Source organism: Mus caroli, chromosome 10 (assembly GCF_900094665.2).
Source record: "Mus caroli chromosome 10, CAROLI_EIJ_v1.1, whole genome shotgun sequence".
NCBI lineage: Eukaryota > Metazoa > Chordata > Mammalia > Rodentia > Muridae > Mus > Mus caroli.
In genome coordinates, this window is record NC_034579.1 from 73,554,811 (window position 1) to 73,567,651 (window position 12,841).

General features: G+C 51.6%; 1 protein-coding gene across 3 annotated transcripts in view; it reads right to left on the bottom strand.

Annotated features, from left to right (window-relative positions):
* Positions 1 to 9,075, bottom strand: part of Theg (theg spermatid protein) — a 10,683-nt gene extending 1,608 nt beyond the window's left edge. Inside the window, exons 1-8 of one of the 3 annotated variants that reach the window (XM_029482802.1) lie at positions 8,719 to 9,048; positions 8,118 to 8,237; positions 7,791 to 7,862; positions 7,280 to 7,341; positions 6,575 to 6,644; positions 5,629 to 5,746; positions 2,173 to 2,332; positions 924 to 1,048 (exon numbers count right to left, since the gene is read on the bottom strand). In XM_029482802.1, coding sequence (XP_029338662.1) covers positions 924 to 1,048; positions 2,173 to 2,332; positions 5,629 to 5,746; positions 6,575 to 6,644; positions 7,280 to 7,341; positions 7,791 to 7,862; positions 8,118 to 8,237; positions 8,719 to 9,005 — 1,014 coding nt within the window. In that variant the 5' untranslated portion in view covers positions 9,006 to 9,048. Of the gene's footprint in view, positions 1 to 923; positions 1,049 to 2,172; positions 2,333 to 5,628; positions 5,747 to 6,574; positions 6,645 to 7,279; positions 7,342 to 7,790; positions 7,863 to 8,117; positions 8,238 to 8,718 lie in introns of those variants that run through there. The other 2 variants (XM_021174765.2, XM_021174766.1) reach the window with 2 other exon arrangements.
* Between the last annotated feature and the right edge of the window lie 3,766 nt (positions 9,076 to 12,841).

A 12,841-nucleotide genomic window follows, 5' to 3' on the forward strand; every position in this document is an offset into this window, starting at 1 on the left:
AGAAATATTGTAAGACTGTGGTTTTGTTTTAAACCTAGGTGTGGGGTGTGGGGTGTGGGGCTGCTTTGAACTGTCTGCAGCAGCTGACTATGATTTGCCTCATACTCTAGCAGAGGCATGGTTTTGCCAGCTGCAGATAGTTCCTGTGACATTTGGAATTCTGGGGACTTTTCAGATGGTATGTAAATGCCAGGGCCCTGAGAGAAAGTGTTGGTTGTTGTTGGCAGTGGTTTGTTAAGTAGTTGTGCACAAAGAAGAAACAAAAAGAAAAAAGTAGATTTTGAGACAGCTAAGATCAAACTTTCCCCAAGGAACCTGACACTCCTAATTAGCAGGAAGTAGTCCAATGGCTACTTTGTAGCCCCTGACGTTATTCAGAGATCTCATTCCTTTCCCCTCTATCCTTTCTTCTCTCTTATCTAGTGTTAGGGGGTTAAAAGGTTGGAAGAAAAGGGGTGAAGGATGGGAGAAAGAAGAACCCACAAAGCAGCAAAGATCACTATGCCTGCCTCCGTATCTGTTTCCTGACTGCGACACAGTGTGACCAGCTGCCCCTCGCTTGCTGTCCCCTCATGGCAATCCCACCAGGGTGGGCTGTCCCCTCAGGTCCTTTCTTTGGTTACTTTGTCACAGCAAGAGGGAAAAGAAGCTAATACAAGCCCTTTCCCTCAGAACGCAAAGTGCCCCCGGCTAGATCAAAGCTCTAAAGCAAAGGTCTAATGAGCCAGCATCTGGGACTTGGTGGTCCCAAGGCAGGGGGTCAACCCGCCCCAGGCTCAGACCATTGAAGCTTTCATTTCTTTTTAAGAACGATTTTATTATTTAATAATATGATTAGTATTGTCTGTATGCAGTGCTGTGCACCACACGTGTGCCTGGTGCAGGCAGAAGCCAGAAGAGCGTGTCTGCTCCGGGAGCTGGAGTTACTGACGGTTGTGAGCTGCCATGTGGGTGCTGAGAGGAATCGAACCCCGGTCCCGTGGAAGAGCAGCCAGTGCTCTTAACTGCTGAGCCGTCTGTCTAGCCCCAACATCTGGGTGTTTAAACTCTGTGAAGCACAGTATGACAGTGGAGAGGAGACACCCTCCAACCCCAACAGGACTGAGGAGGCTGAGCTGGGCACGTGCTCCCACCCACAGCCAAATACACCCCCCATCTGCCAGTGGCAGGCAAGCGCCTGGCAGGTGCAGGGCTCCAACTGTACCCTGTCACCTCAGGAAGTCTGATAAAGCACTAGTGACCATCTCCTATACAGAGCACCTGCAAACTGTCCCACGACCTGGGACAGAGAGAGCTGGGAACCCCAAAAGGCCAGCCATCTGCTCTACGGGCGTCAAACAAGAGCAGCCCAGACTCAGTGACTCTGCAAGCTGCTGGCCTCTCAGGGCCAGCACACAGTGGCCAGTATGCAACCAAGACACACCCAGGCAAGCATCACGCACAGGCAGTGATGCGTGAGCAAAAACAAAAAACAAAAAAAAAAAAAACAAAAAACCATGTAGACCACACCAGGGCTCCGGGGTCTGAAGTAAACAGGGCACAGGAATGACACCAGGAGGGGGAGTCCTGAGGCCACCAACATGCAAGGCAACTGCTGAAGGTTACCAAACCCTGCTGGCCACTGCGTCCTGGGGGTAAGAGTCACAGGGTGGGAGAGCAGTGTGCTACAGGGACAGCCCACGGGGTTCCGGCCTGGTTAGTGTGCGGTGAGGGTTGAGGGAAAGCCTGGAAGATGCGTGTGAACCTGTCCACACGGGCTCTGCACCATGTGTACGAAGAAGCATGTGGACTCTAGGTTGTGACACTAGGTGTTCCTTTTATTTTCTTCCTTAGGCTTGTTTGTCTTTCCCATGACGAGTGCACCTCACTGCTGCCACTAGCAGAGGAATATTCAACTTTCACACAAAAGGGAACCAAACAAGCAATTGCTGCAAAGCAGCCCTCACAGCTCAGCCTGGCTGCCTGGTGCCTGCCCTCAGCTTCATCTCCGCACCAGCTTGCTCTGCCAATGCCCTCAGCTATTATATAACCTCTGACAGGTTTCAGACAGCATTCAGGATTCAGACAGCAACACACAAGGAAGATACACACCCAGCAAGCACAGGCCTCCAACCGGTGTCTCCTCACTGCACACCGTGCCTCCACCCCACATCCACCAGGGCATCCACTCACTTGCCAACTGAAGAAGGCGGTTATAGTCTGACACGTAAGGCTTGGGTTTTGGCATAGGGTCCCACTCTTCCAACAGAGTGGCTGGGGGCCTGGGCTTTGCCAGCCGAAGCGTCCGTGGGGTCGGGACTGCCATCTGGGCTGCTCTGGAGACTTGGGAAACCTGGAGACAGGAACAGAGGGAGACTGAATTGGGCACGATTCAGAGCAGGCACGCCCTGCCTCCCAGGGAGAAATCAGTTTTGCAGTGTGTTCGACAAGGCTCAGTACCCGTGGTACATCAAGAGCCCCTCTCCAGGGACACCACAAAATGGTGATGCTTTCAGCTGCTTTAGGAAAGGTAAACCATAAAGCAAAATACCAGAACTAATAATAGCCCAGCATGGTGGTGAACGCCTCTAATCTGGCATTTGGGAAGCAGAGGCAGACAGATCTTTGTCAATTGGAGGCGGCCAGCCTGATCCACAGAGTGAAACCCTATCTCAGAATGAATACGATAGAGAAAAAAACAAGCTGTCAGTGGACAATCATAGGCTTGAAAAGACCCTGGTGCAAATGTGCAGCAGAGACTCCATGCACAGCCACAGGAGAGCAGCTCAGGGCACAGTTTTGAGGGGTTCCTGTGACCTCGAAGCTCTGTCTGACATCAGTGCACAGCGTGCATGCAAAGCTGAATTCACCTGATCAACGTGGGGCACGGGGTCAAAGGCTTCCACATCAGCCAAGGATTACACTGTGAATGCCTAACACTCGGAGGAAGGTAAGCACAAAATGAGCTTCTGAGGTGCGAGGGGCAGGGACAGCTGAGGCTGCTGCGGTGAAAGTCTGGCAACACCATGAGGGGCTGCTGAGATGGAGACCACAGAGGGACTGCCAAGGCAGAGGGACTGCCATGGAAATGGGCAGGCCAAGGTAGATATTTCCCTAAGGTACGTTCTTTATTATTAAAGTATATATATACATTTTATTATATATATACTATATATATACTTTATTATTAAAGTATATATGTATTTTTTTTAATAATTTTTATGTATATGTGGGACAGTGCATCTCATGTGTGCAGTACCGGCAGTAGCCAGAAGAGGGTGCCAGATCCTCTGCAACTGGAGTTCCAGCCGGTTGGGCACCACCAGGGTCACAATGTGGATGGGGTGGAGCCCAGGTCCTTTAGATGAGCAGCCAGTGCTCCTAACGGCCACCTCACAGGCTTCATTGTCCAAAAGCTCAGAATTAGGTCTGTGGCTGCCACTCATCACCCACCTTTGAAAAGCCGCTGCATTTTCCAGCCCGAGTCTTCCCCATTGACCCTCTAACAGGTCCCCTTTTCAAGCCTGTTCCCTGGCAGGCCCAAAGAGAGGCCTACATGTACCAGCAATCTAGCAAGGCTTCTTGAATTCTGAGAGCAATGCACACGGGAAGACACAGACCCAGCCCTGGTACCTTGGTTTCAAGACTACATGAGGAATAGTAACAGGAGTAACAGAGAGACTACGCCAGTACAGAGAGGCAGGTTCTGAGAAGGCAGGTGGACCCTGTGTGTTAGGATGAGCGTGAATGGGAAGGTTTCTAGGCAAGGCCTGGGCCTGGCTGAGGCGAGACCTTCAGCTGTTACAGGGGAGCAGCTTACAGAAGGAGAGAAGGTTCCCAGTGGGGCCTCATTCCTGGGTCCAGGAACCTGGACTCTCCAGAGGGTCTGTCCCAGTGACCATGGTGGCCGTAGGAGATTGCAGCCCTGAGACACGGGAGCAATCTGGATGCAAACCTGCAGGAATGTGAGCGCACCTCCGAGTGTGAGGACGGAAGCAAAGGCAGTAGGTGAGAAGAACCAGGTTCTCCTTTGGATCCAAATGAGAAGCAAGTTCAAAAGTCAGGACTGAGGGCCCGGCATGGTGGCGCTCACCTTTAATCCCAACACTTGGGAGGCAGAGGCAACAAATTTCTGAGTTCAAGGCCAGCCTGGTCTACAGAGTGAGTTCCAGGACAGCCAGGGCAATACAGAGAAACCCTGTCTCGAGAAAAACAAAAAACAAAAAAAGAAAGAAGGAAAGAAAGAAAGAAGTATGGGAGCGTATGACAGGGGTGGCATGCTGCTAGGACTTTGTTTTGTGTTTTTGAAACAGGGTCTAACGTAGCCCAGGCTGGCCTTGAACTCACTGAGTGACTGAAGGTGGCCTCAAACTCTCGATGTTCCTAAATCCCTCCCATGAGTGCCATCGCTGGCAGATGTGTGCCACCACACCTGGCTGGATTGGGGGTTGGTGGTGGTTTTTTTCATTGTTGTTGGTAGAGGTTTTCTTTTAACAGAATCTCTCTACAGAGCCCTGACTGTCCTGGAACTCATTATGTAGACCAAGCTGGATTCAAGCTTACAGAGATTCTCCCTCTCCGGCCTCTGTAGTGCTGAGATTAAAGGCGGGTACCACCATCCTCCACAGGTTTTTAGTTTGGGAGATGGTCTCTCTCTGTGTTAGGGATTGGTTCTAATGCGCTGTCTTATTTTGGCTCCCAAAGCCACACTTCCAGACTTCGGGGTCCCTGCCCCCAGCTGCCTTCGATTGATAATAAAGAACTGTCATACAGCCATTGGCTGGGCCAGGACATGGGGCGGGACTTCTAGATTGTTCAGGCTGGGAGAAAACAGAGAGAGGGAGTGGGGGGAGAAAGACTGAGAATCACTGTGACTCAGAGGGAGAGGGATCAGATTTAGGACCTGCAGGAGAGAAAGCATCCAGCAATGTAGGAGGAAAGGGAAAGCGGCCCAATTGGGGGGGGGGTTGCTAACCAGAAGGTAACAGGGCAGCAAAGATAAAATAGATTTAGAACGTGTTAAGTCAGGAATGCCAGAAGGAACTGTGTGGTAGCCACAGGGAGGTTTAGAAGTGCCCAACCATTAAGCCAGAGCAGTTTAATTCACAGCTACCCCATGAAGTCCTGATTAGCCTAGAATTTGCTATATAGACTGAGCTGGCCTCAAACTCCTAGAAATCTGTCTGCCTCTTGCCTGGAACTAAAGGTGTTCAGAACCCTACTAGCTCTCCACCTTGTGTTTGGAGACCGCATCTCTCGCTGAGCCTGGAGTTTGCTGATTCAGCTAAGACTGAATCAATAGCAAGGGAGCCCCAGAGAGACTTTAAAATTATTAAAAAGCAGGTCAAGGTGACCACACAGAGTAACTGGCGACATCCCTTTAGGTGATGTTCCTCCATCACGGAGCCCCAGACTCTGTGATGACCAGATGCTGTGATGACCGAGGGTGATCAAACATCGATTGATCCCAGATGGCAGGAGAGGGTGATAAGGCTCAAGGGCCAGAGGGAGAGGACAGAGGTTTTCAGATGACCCAGTGAACCCCACCCCCAACCCATAGAGGCTGTGCCCCCATCCTCTCACCTGAATTTAAAGGCAGCTGTCCCCACTGTCCCAACCACTTAAGAGTGTATGGCAAGCGCTGCCTACCTCAGACATGTTAATGCTCCAGATGTTATTGCGAACCTTCGGGGTAGCCAGTTGCTTCAGCCGGTTAGAAGCTTGGTACTCCAGAGTGGACCGAGGGATGGACCAGATGGGCGTTGTCCTAAAAGGCACTTGGAGTTCAGCCATCACCCCCACTCCTCTGCAGAGCTGTGGGTGACTAACTGTATGTGCATGGTCTTTCCCAGAATGCTCCTGGGATGGGTGAGCCTAAAGACGCTGAGGTACAAAATACCTCCCAGAGGAAACCCCATGAAGGCCGAGAGAAGCCTCTGCCAGGTATCCAGCCCAGAGTGCGAGACATCCTCCCTTTCTTCCTTAAATTTCCTGTGTGGCAAAGGGCCAGCTCCCCTTCCCATCAGGAGCCACAAAGGGCTAGGGAAGTGACTGCCCTGAGCTCAGAGGGTAAAATCAGGAGGTATCTCCGCCCTCTTCAAGAACAAACGCTGCTTCAGCAACAGCTAACTCCAACCCTCCTACCAGAAGCTGGGATGCAGCAGCTCGCCCTGAAATCCACCCAGCACAAGGGACATCACCAGCCACATGTGAGCATGACTTCCCCCAACTCAGATGACAGTATAGCATTAAAACAGAACAGGGCTGCACATAGACACAGTGGTGGCACAGGTCCCGCCTCAGCCATCAGTGTATAGTAGAGACAGCAAAGGTTTGCCCAAGGGGCTCTTCAGAAAGCATGAATGTCCTCCAGGTCTGTCCTCTATAACCTGTGGTCACGAGTGCCAGTGTCACTCATGCTGATCAAAGCCAGGCTGATCGATCACCGGTGGGTGTCATCCCCTTGATCCCGGAGGTCAGACAGCTAAGGGACATTGGCTAGACCTCTTGAGACTCAGCACCCAGAAGCAGGGCACACTAACCCCTCTCAGAATGAAACAGGAAGAGGTTCTGCGCCTGGCCACCCTCCCCCTACCTGTTATTGTTGTAATATTCCTGGTAGAACCGCTTGGGCCTCGAAAGTTCCTCCATGCGCTGGGACACCACTGGACAGAAATGGCCTGGTCACCACAGCTACCCTGGGCCCCAGCAGGACCCACCCTCCACCCCAGGGTTCTACTCATCCCTCCACGGGTCCAGACACAGGGCACAGGCTAGAGACATGGGCAGACACTTGGCCAAAAGTGTCCCCAGCCACAGGCATAATACAACAGACAAGACTGGCTCCTTCCTCCCCATGGTTAAACCTAAGAGGCTCTTAAACTAGGTTTTTGTCTGAAGTTGGTGCTGGCCTAGGATTTCTAGGGGTGGGGGTGGGGGGCGTGGATGAGACTAGAGTCCCAAGACAGGTCATCCTTGGCTACACTCATCCACAGAGGAGCTCTTGTTGGGGTCTTTATTTGAAGGAGTCTTTGTGCTCAAAGAAGATGGATCCCATTTGGGAAGGAAGGTGGGATCTCTGTAATACAAATACTAGCCCTGCCCAGATTTGCCTTAGGGACTGCGCTGAACCCCTCTCCCTGCAGTCCCACAGGGTTCCAGCCACTCAGGGAGGTGGGAAAGGGCTGGAGTCCTGAGAGTGGCCTAGGAAGGTGGCTGGTAGCCACATACTGAGTGGAGCCAGCAGGCCCTGGACCAGGCAGAGGACACCCAGGCTGCCCCAGAGAGAGACAGAACCTACCAGGGACCGTGATGGTCAACGTGGTGTCCTCGATAAATCGCTCGGTCCAGTATACAGAAGGCCTGGAATACAGCCGAGCAGCTCAGGGCAGGGTGCCCTGTGCCCTGTGCCCAATGCCCTGTGCTCTGCTAGGGAAGGGAAGACTGAGGCCCTGGAACAATGGACAGGAGGCTGGGGAACCAGGAAGCGCAGTCGGGGGAACAGAAGGTCAGGCTGGATTAGGGCAGCGAGCACCAAGGGAAACACAGATTATCTAGAGTGAGGCCCATGTTCCAAGATGGAGCACATGAAAAGGCCAAGTGCAGCCTGGAGAGCTGGGCCCCTCAGGTACACAGACACAGCCCAGCAGGCCTAGTGCACAGCAGGAAGGCAGAGGCAGGACAGCCCTAGCTCTAGAGCCCTCCACCCCTGGAACTTGGTCCCTGGAGAGAAGGCAGCTCAGGTGTATCCTTGGAGCCTGGCATGTTCCTGACATGGACAGGTGACAGAGGGAGGGGACACCCCAACTCACCAATACAGGCAGAACTGCAAGTTGGTCTTGCGTGGGGAAATCCAGGCATAGCCCTTACAACAGCGCCCCGTCCTGCGATGAGACAGGGTCCCAGGCCCTGCCTTTGCCTCTGGGTCCCCACTGGCTCCCAGATTCCTCACTGTCCTCTGGGTACCACCCAAGGGTCCCACCTCTGGTGCCTTGCCTGGTGCCTCCCAACAGTCCATTTATTCTCTATGTGTCCTGCCCAAGGTGCCACAGGGGTGATGGGCTGGTGTCCGGGTGTCAGAAGAGCACAGCAGGCCAGGTCACCTACTGCCTCACCACCTCATGGGCCCCAGCCCTCACCTGTCTCTCAGACATTGCCAGTTGGTCTTAGGCTTCGCCAGCTCCAGCAGCCTCCGGCTCCTCTTTTTCCTGCCCTTGGCTGTGGAGACACTGGGAGTCCGCTCAGTGATGGACAGATGGCTGCAAAAGAATGTGGCATCAGGGCCTGCTGGTCCACCCTGATGTATCTTGGAGCTTACAGAGCAGTCTTGCTCCCCCACCAGGAGCCTCCGGTCAGCTCTGAGCCCCTGGAGCAGTGGACACTGAGTGTGTTTGCTGTCACCCAGGCCCCACACTGTCCAGAAACTGAGCCCTGAGCCCACGGTATCAGAAGTAGTCAGTTCCCACCTCCTGGGGCTGTTGGGAGAATAAACACGACATTCATTTCTCTCCCCAGTGTTTATTGAGGACCTGGAGGAGGACAGAGCTACGAGTAGTATCCCCTGCCTCTGGGAAGCTGGGTCTCTTTCTCGGCCAGGATACAGTGAGAGCGCGAAGGCGGGGAAGCTGGGGGGGGGGGGGTCTCTCCAAGGGGAAGGACAACGAAGGTGTCCAGGATAGACTGATGTGTTAGCATCTGCCTCCTTGGCACCTACCTGCCCACTGGGTCCCCAACACCCACCTCATTTCAACCACTTCCACCTCCAGGTCTTGTCGAAGAGAACCATCCAGATTGGAGATCTCCGGGAGCTCTTCCCCAGCCATCTCCTCTGGGGGGATTTCCTCCTCTGGTTCTTCTGAGGTTCGCCCTGTAGTGGCCTTAGAGCCCTGCAACCATTGGCTCCCAAATGGCTCACTCTCAAGGTCCAAATTGCCATTGTTCTGTCCCTGCTTTAACTCTCCCAAAGTCTCGACCTCCGGGATTGGATTACTGAGCAAACTGGCCCGGTGTTCACCAAGTTCCCCCATGTGTGCGGCCCCTCCTAACCCTTTAACCTCACTCCCTCCCTCAGCACCCAAATGGACCTATGGTTGCCACAGCAACAGAAGAATGCCCACCCATGGATTCTGAGGCCCCATTCCATCCCAGTGTTGGAGCTAGGTCTGAGGTGCACAGCTCAGGGCTCCACCCTTCATGTCTTTCTTTTGGAGTGGGAGACAAGAGGCGACAGGGTCTCACTATGTAGCCCAAGCTGGCCTCAACCTCCTGAGTGCCGAGATGACCCATCTGTGCTGGACATCAGAGTTGAGCCTGGCTTCAGCTCTCACAGAAGGGTGTGCCCCTCCAGTGGGTGGGTTTATGGACCCCACAAGGATTTCTAGGCAGAATTTTTTTCTTTTCCCCTTAAAAGAGCCACAAGAAAGAAACCACATCTCTGCTTCCTGGTTATGATTGGGCTTATCTTTAATGTCTGTTTCTCAAGCAGCCATTCTGTGACCACAGGGCCTGTTAATCTGATGGCAGGTGAGCTTCCAAACATAGCACCCTCATAGATGGCTCTGGCTCTCTACTTCTTCCTCTGGTAGCTGCCTCTCAGGTCCTCACAGCTCAGGGTCCTATGGCACATGCAGACTCTGCCCTGAATTATATAAGGAAGTACCTTCCAAATATACCACCCTGCATCTTACAGTGAGACGATGGCTGTGACAGAGGGCACTGCCAACACACCACCATTTCCAGCCTGAGCACTGATAGCACAGAGGACCGTGGCCCCCATACCATGGCTGGAGAGACTCCCATCTCTGCTTTCACTGCTTTTACAAGAGTAGGATTGAGATGAGGCCATGGAGGCGAGTGGAAGGGGCAGAGTCCCAGAGACCAGGGCGATGAGGAAGTGATACCTTTCCAAAGCTCACAGCTAAGGGGCCAGGCGCAGGGCGATACCCCAACCTCTGACACGTGCTGGCTAACCTTGACTGTCATCTAAGACCAGCCTGGCTGGAAGGATTAAAGGGAGACCTTCCCCCAGAGTGGCCAGTACTTTCCAATATCTGCTCAGCTATAGTAAAGTCTAAGGGGAAGGCCGTGTTGCCTCCTGGCCTTTGCTTCTTGCTGGTGAGTGTATCTACTCCATTGTCACCTCCACTGCTGCCACCTTCCTTCACTGATATCAGAACCCAGATTTTTTTCCAACTTTCCAGGGTGGACTGAAGACCAGTGGTTCTCTAGGAACCCTCAGGCCTTCAGTGACAGATTGGGACTGCTAAGGTGTCCAGCCTTATAAACTAAACAGTTGCCAGGTAGTCAGCTGCTGCACAGTGTAGGCAATCACTACTGGACTAGGCAACCCATATCCTCCTGAGAGCCAATCTAATAAATGCCTTCCCTTCTGATATCCTGGAGAGCCCTGGCTAACACATGAAAGGTGGTGGAACTAGAGCCATTGCGGACCCCAGGGACTATGGAGGTACATTCTCCATCTTGGGTTTCCCAGGCAGGAATGAAAATCGGCATAGAGAAGAGTTGTGCTGGGGGTGGGGACATGACTCAGCAGTTAAGAGCATGCTGCTCTTGCAGAGGACCTGAGTTTGGCTCCTGGTACATCACATGTGCCTGTAACTCCAGATCCAAGGGGCTCTGACACCATCTTCTGGTCTTGGCAGGTGTTTTAGTTACTGTTCTGTAGCTGTGAAGAGACACTATGACCAAGGCAACTGGTAAAAGAAAGCATGTAGTTGGGGGTTTGCTCACAGTGATGGGGAGTGAGCCCATGATGACCACGGTGGGAAGCACGGCAGCAGAGAGGCAGGCATGGTGCTGCAGCAGTAGCAAGAACTTACACCTCGGCTACAAGTGGGAAGCGTAGGTTAAGAGAGACTGGACTCTGCACAGGCTTTTAAAACACCAGTGACACACACCCTCTAACAAGGTCATACCTCCTAATCACCCCAAAACAGTTCTACCAACTGGGAACCCAGCATTCTGATATGCGAGCCTGTCTTAGGGTTTCCATTGCTGTAAAGAGACAACATGACCAGGACAACTCTTATAAAGGACAATATTTAATTGTGGCTGGCTTACAGGTTCAGAGTTTCGGTCCATTATCATCAGGGCAAGAATCATGGCAGTATCCTGGCAGACATAGTGTTAGAGGAGCACAGAGTTCTACATCTTGATCCAAAGGTAGCCAGGAGAGGACTCTGTCTTCCACAAGCAGCCAGGAGGACACTCTCAAAGCCCACCCACACAATGACATACTTCCTCCAACAAGGCTACACTTCCTAGTAGGCACTTGATTTTTCAGGACTTACTTTAATAAAGATTTTTAAATGTTTTAACCTACCCTCTAGCCCACCAGAGAGAGTAGAAAAGAAAGGTTATTAGGGCTAGGCAGTGGTGGTTGCACGCCTTTAATCCCAGCACTTGGGAGGCAGAGGCAGGTGGATTTCAGAGTTCGAGGCCAGCCTNGTCTACAGAGTGAGTTCCAGGACAGCCAGGACTACACAGAGAAACCCTGTCTCGAAAAAANNNNANANAAANAAANAAANAAANAAANAAAGAAAGAAAGAAAGAAAGAAAGAAAGAAAGAAAGAAAGAAAGAAAGAAAGAAAGAAAGAAAGAAAAAGGGGAGGGAGGGAGGAGAGAGAAAGAGAGAGAGAGAGGGAGGGAGGGAGGGAGGGAGGGAGGGAGGAAGGAAGGAAGGAAGGAAGGAAGGAAGGAAGGAAGGAAGGAAGGAAGGAAGGAAGGAAGGTTGGTTATTAGGACACAGGGGAAGTGGACCTGTTTAGAAATAGTTCTTTGGGGCGATTCCAATCTTCATTCTTAGGATATCAGCAGTTCAGTCTACCAGCAAAACACCAAACAAGAATCAGCAGCTTCAGTCCAATCCACTTGACAGACAGCAGCAGTTCAATCTAGAAGAAACTTTGAGGCTCCGCCAATCGGCCTGAGTCCACGGAGGCGGCAAGAGGCCACTGGAATATCAAGAGAAGTTCTTTAGAGAGTTAAATTCATGAAGTCACGTCATGACAGGTGAAGATCAGCAATGCAAGACAAACCAGTACAGGAGCATCATCAGCAAAGACTAGTGAGGCAGAACAAGACGAGCCAGTGCTCCAGCCCTGTCCCACCATCTGTGGTCAAATTCATCATCTTTCTAATCATCGTGCATCCTTTCATGTGTCTGCTTCAGTAAAACATTTTTTCACCTGTCTGCCTCAGCGCAACATCATTATGAACTGCATCTCCAAAGAAACCAGAAACTTCCACTTCAACTTCCCATGAGCCAAGCATATTCAAACCACCACAGAGCCTACGAGGGCCATTCTCATTCTAACCACCACATTCCGCTTTCTGGCCCCAAGAGGCTGGTGGCCACATCATAGTGCAAATGTATTAAGTTAAATTTCAAAAGTCTCCATAGTTTATCACAGTATCAGCACTGTTGAAAATTTCAAAGTCTCTTCTAAGACTCATAGCAATCTCTTTCATGTATAAATTTAATTATAAAACTGTAACACCTGATAAAATCAAAAGGCAAATTACATATTTCCAACATACAATGGCACAAAATCAACATCATCTATCATTCCCCAAAAAAGAGTACAGGGGGCACAGTGAGGAAATGCTGGGCCAAACCTCAGCAGGGCAAACCTCAAATGCGGAATCTCAGTTTGATGACTGCACACCCTTCCAGCTTTGTGGATTGCAACATAATTCTCTCTTTGGCTGGTTCCACACCTTATCTGCAGTTCTGCTTGGAAGATATCCATGGTTCTGGCATCTCCTACATCTTGGGGTTTCCAAGGTAAGCCTTCACCTTCTGCCTCTCTCTCTCTCTCTCTCTCTCTCTCTCTCTCTCTCT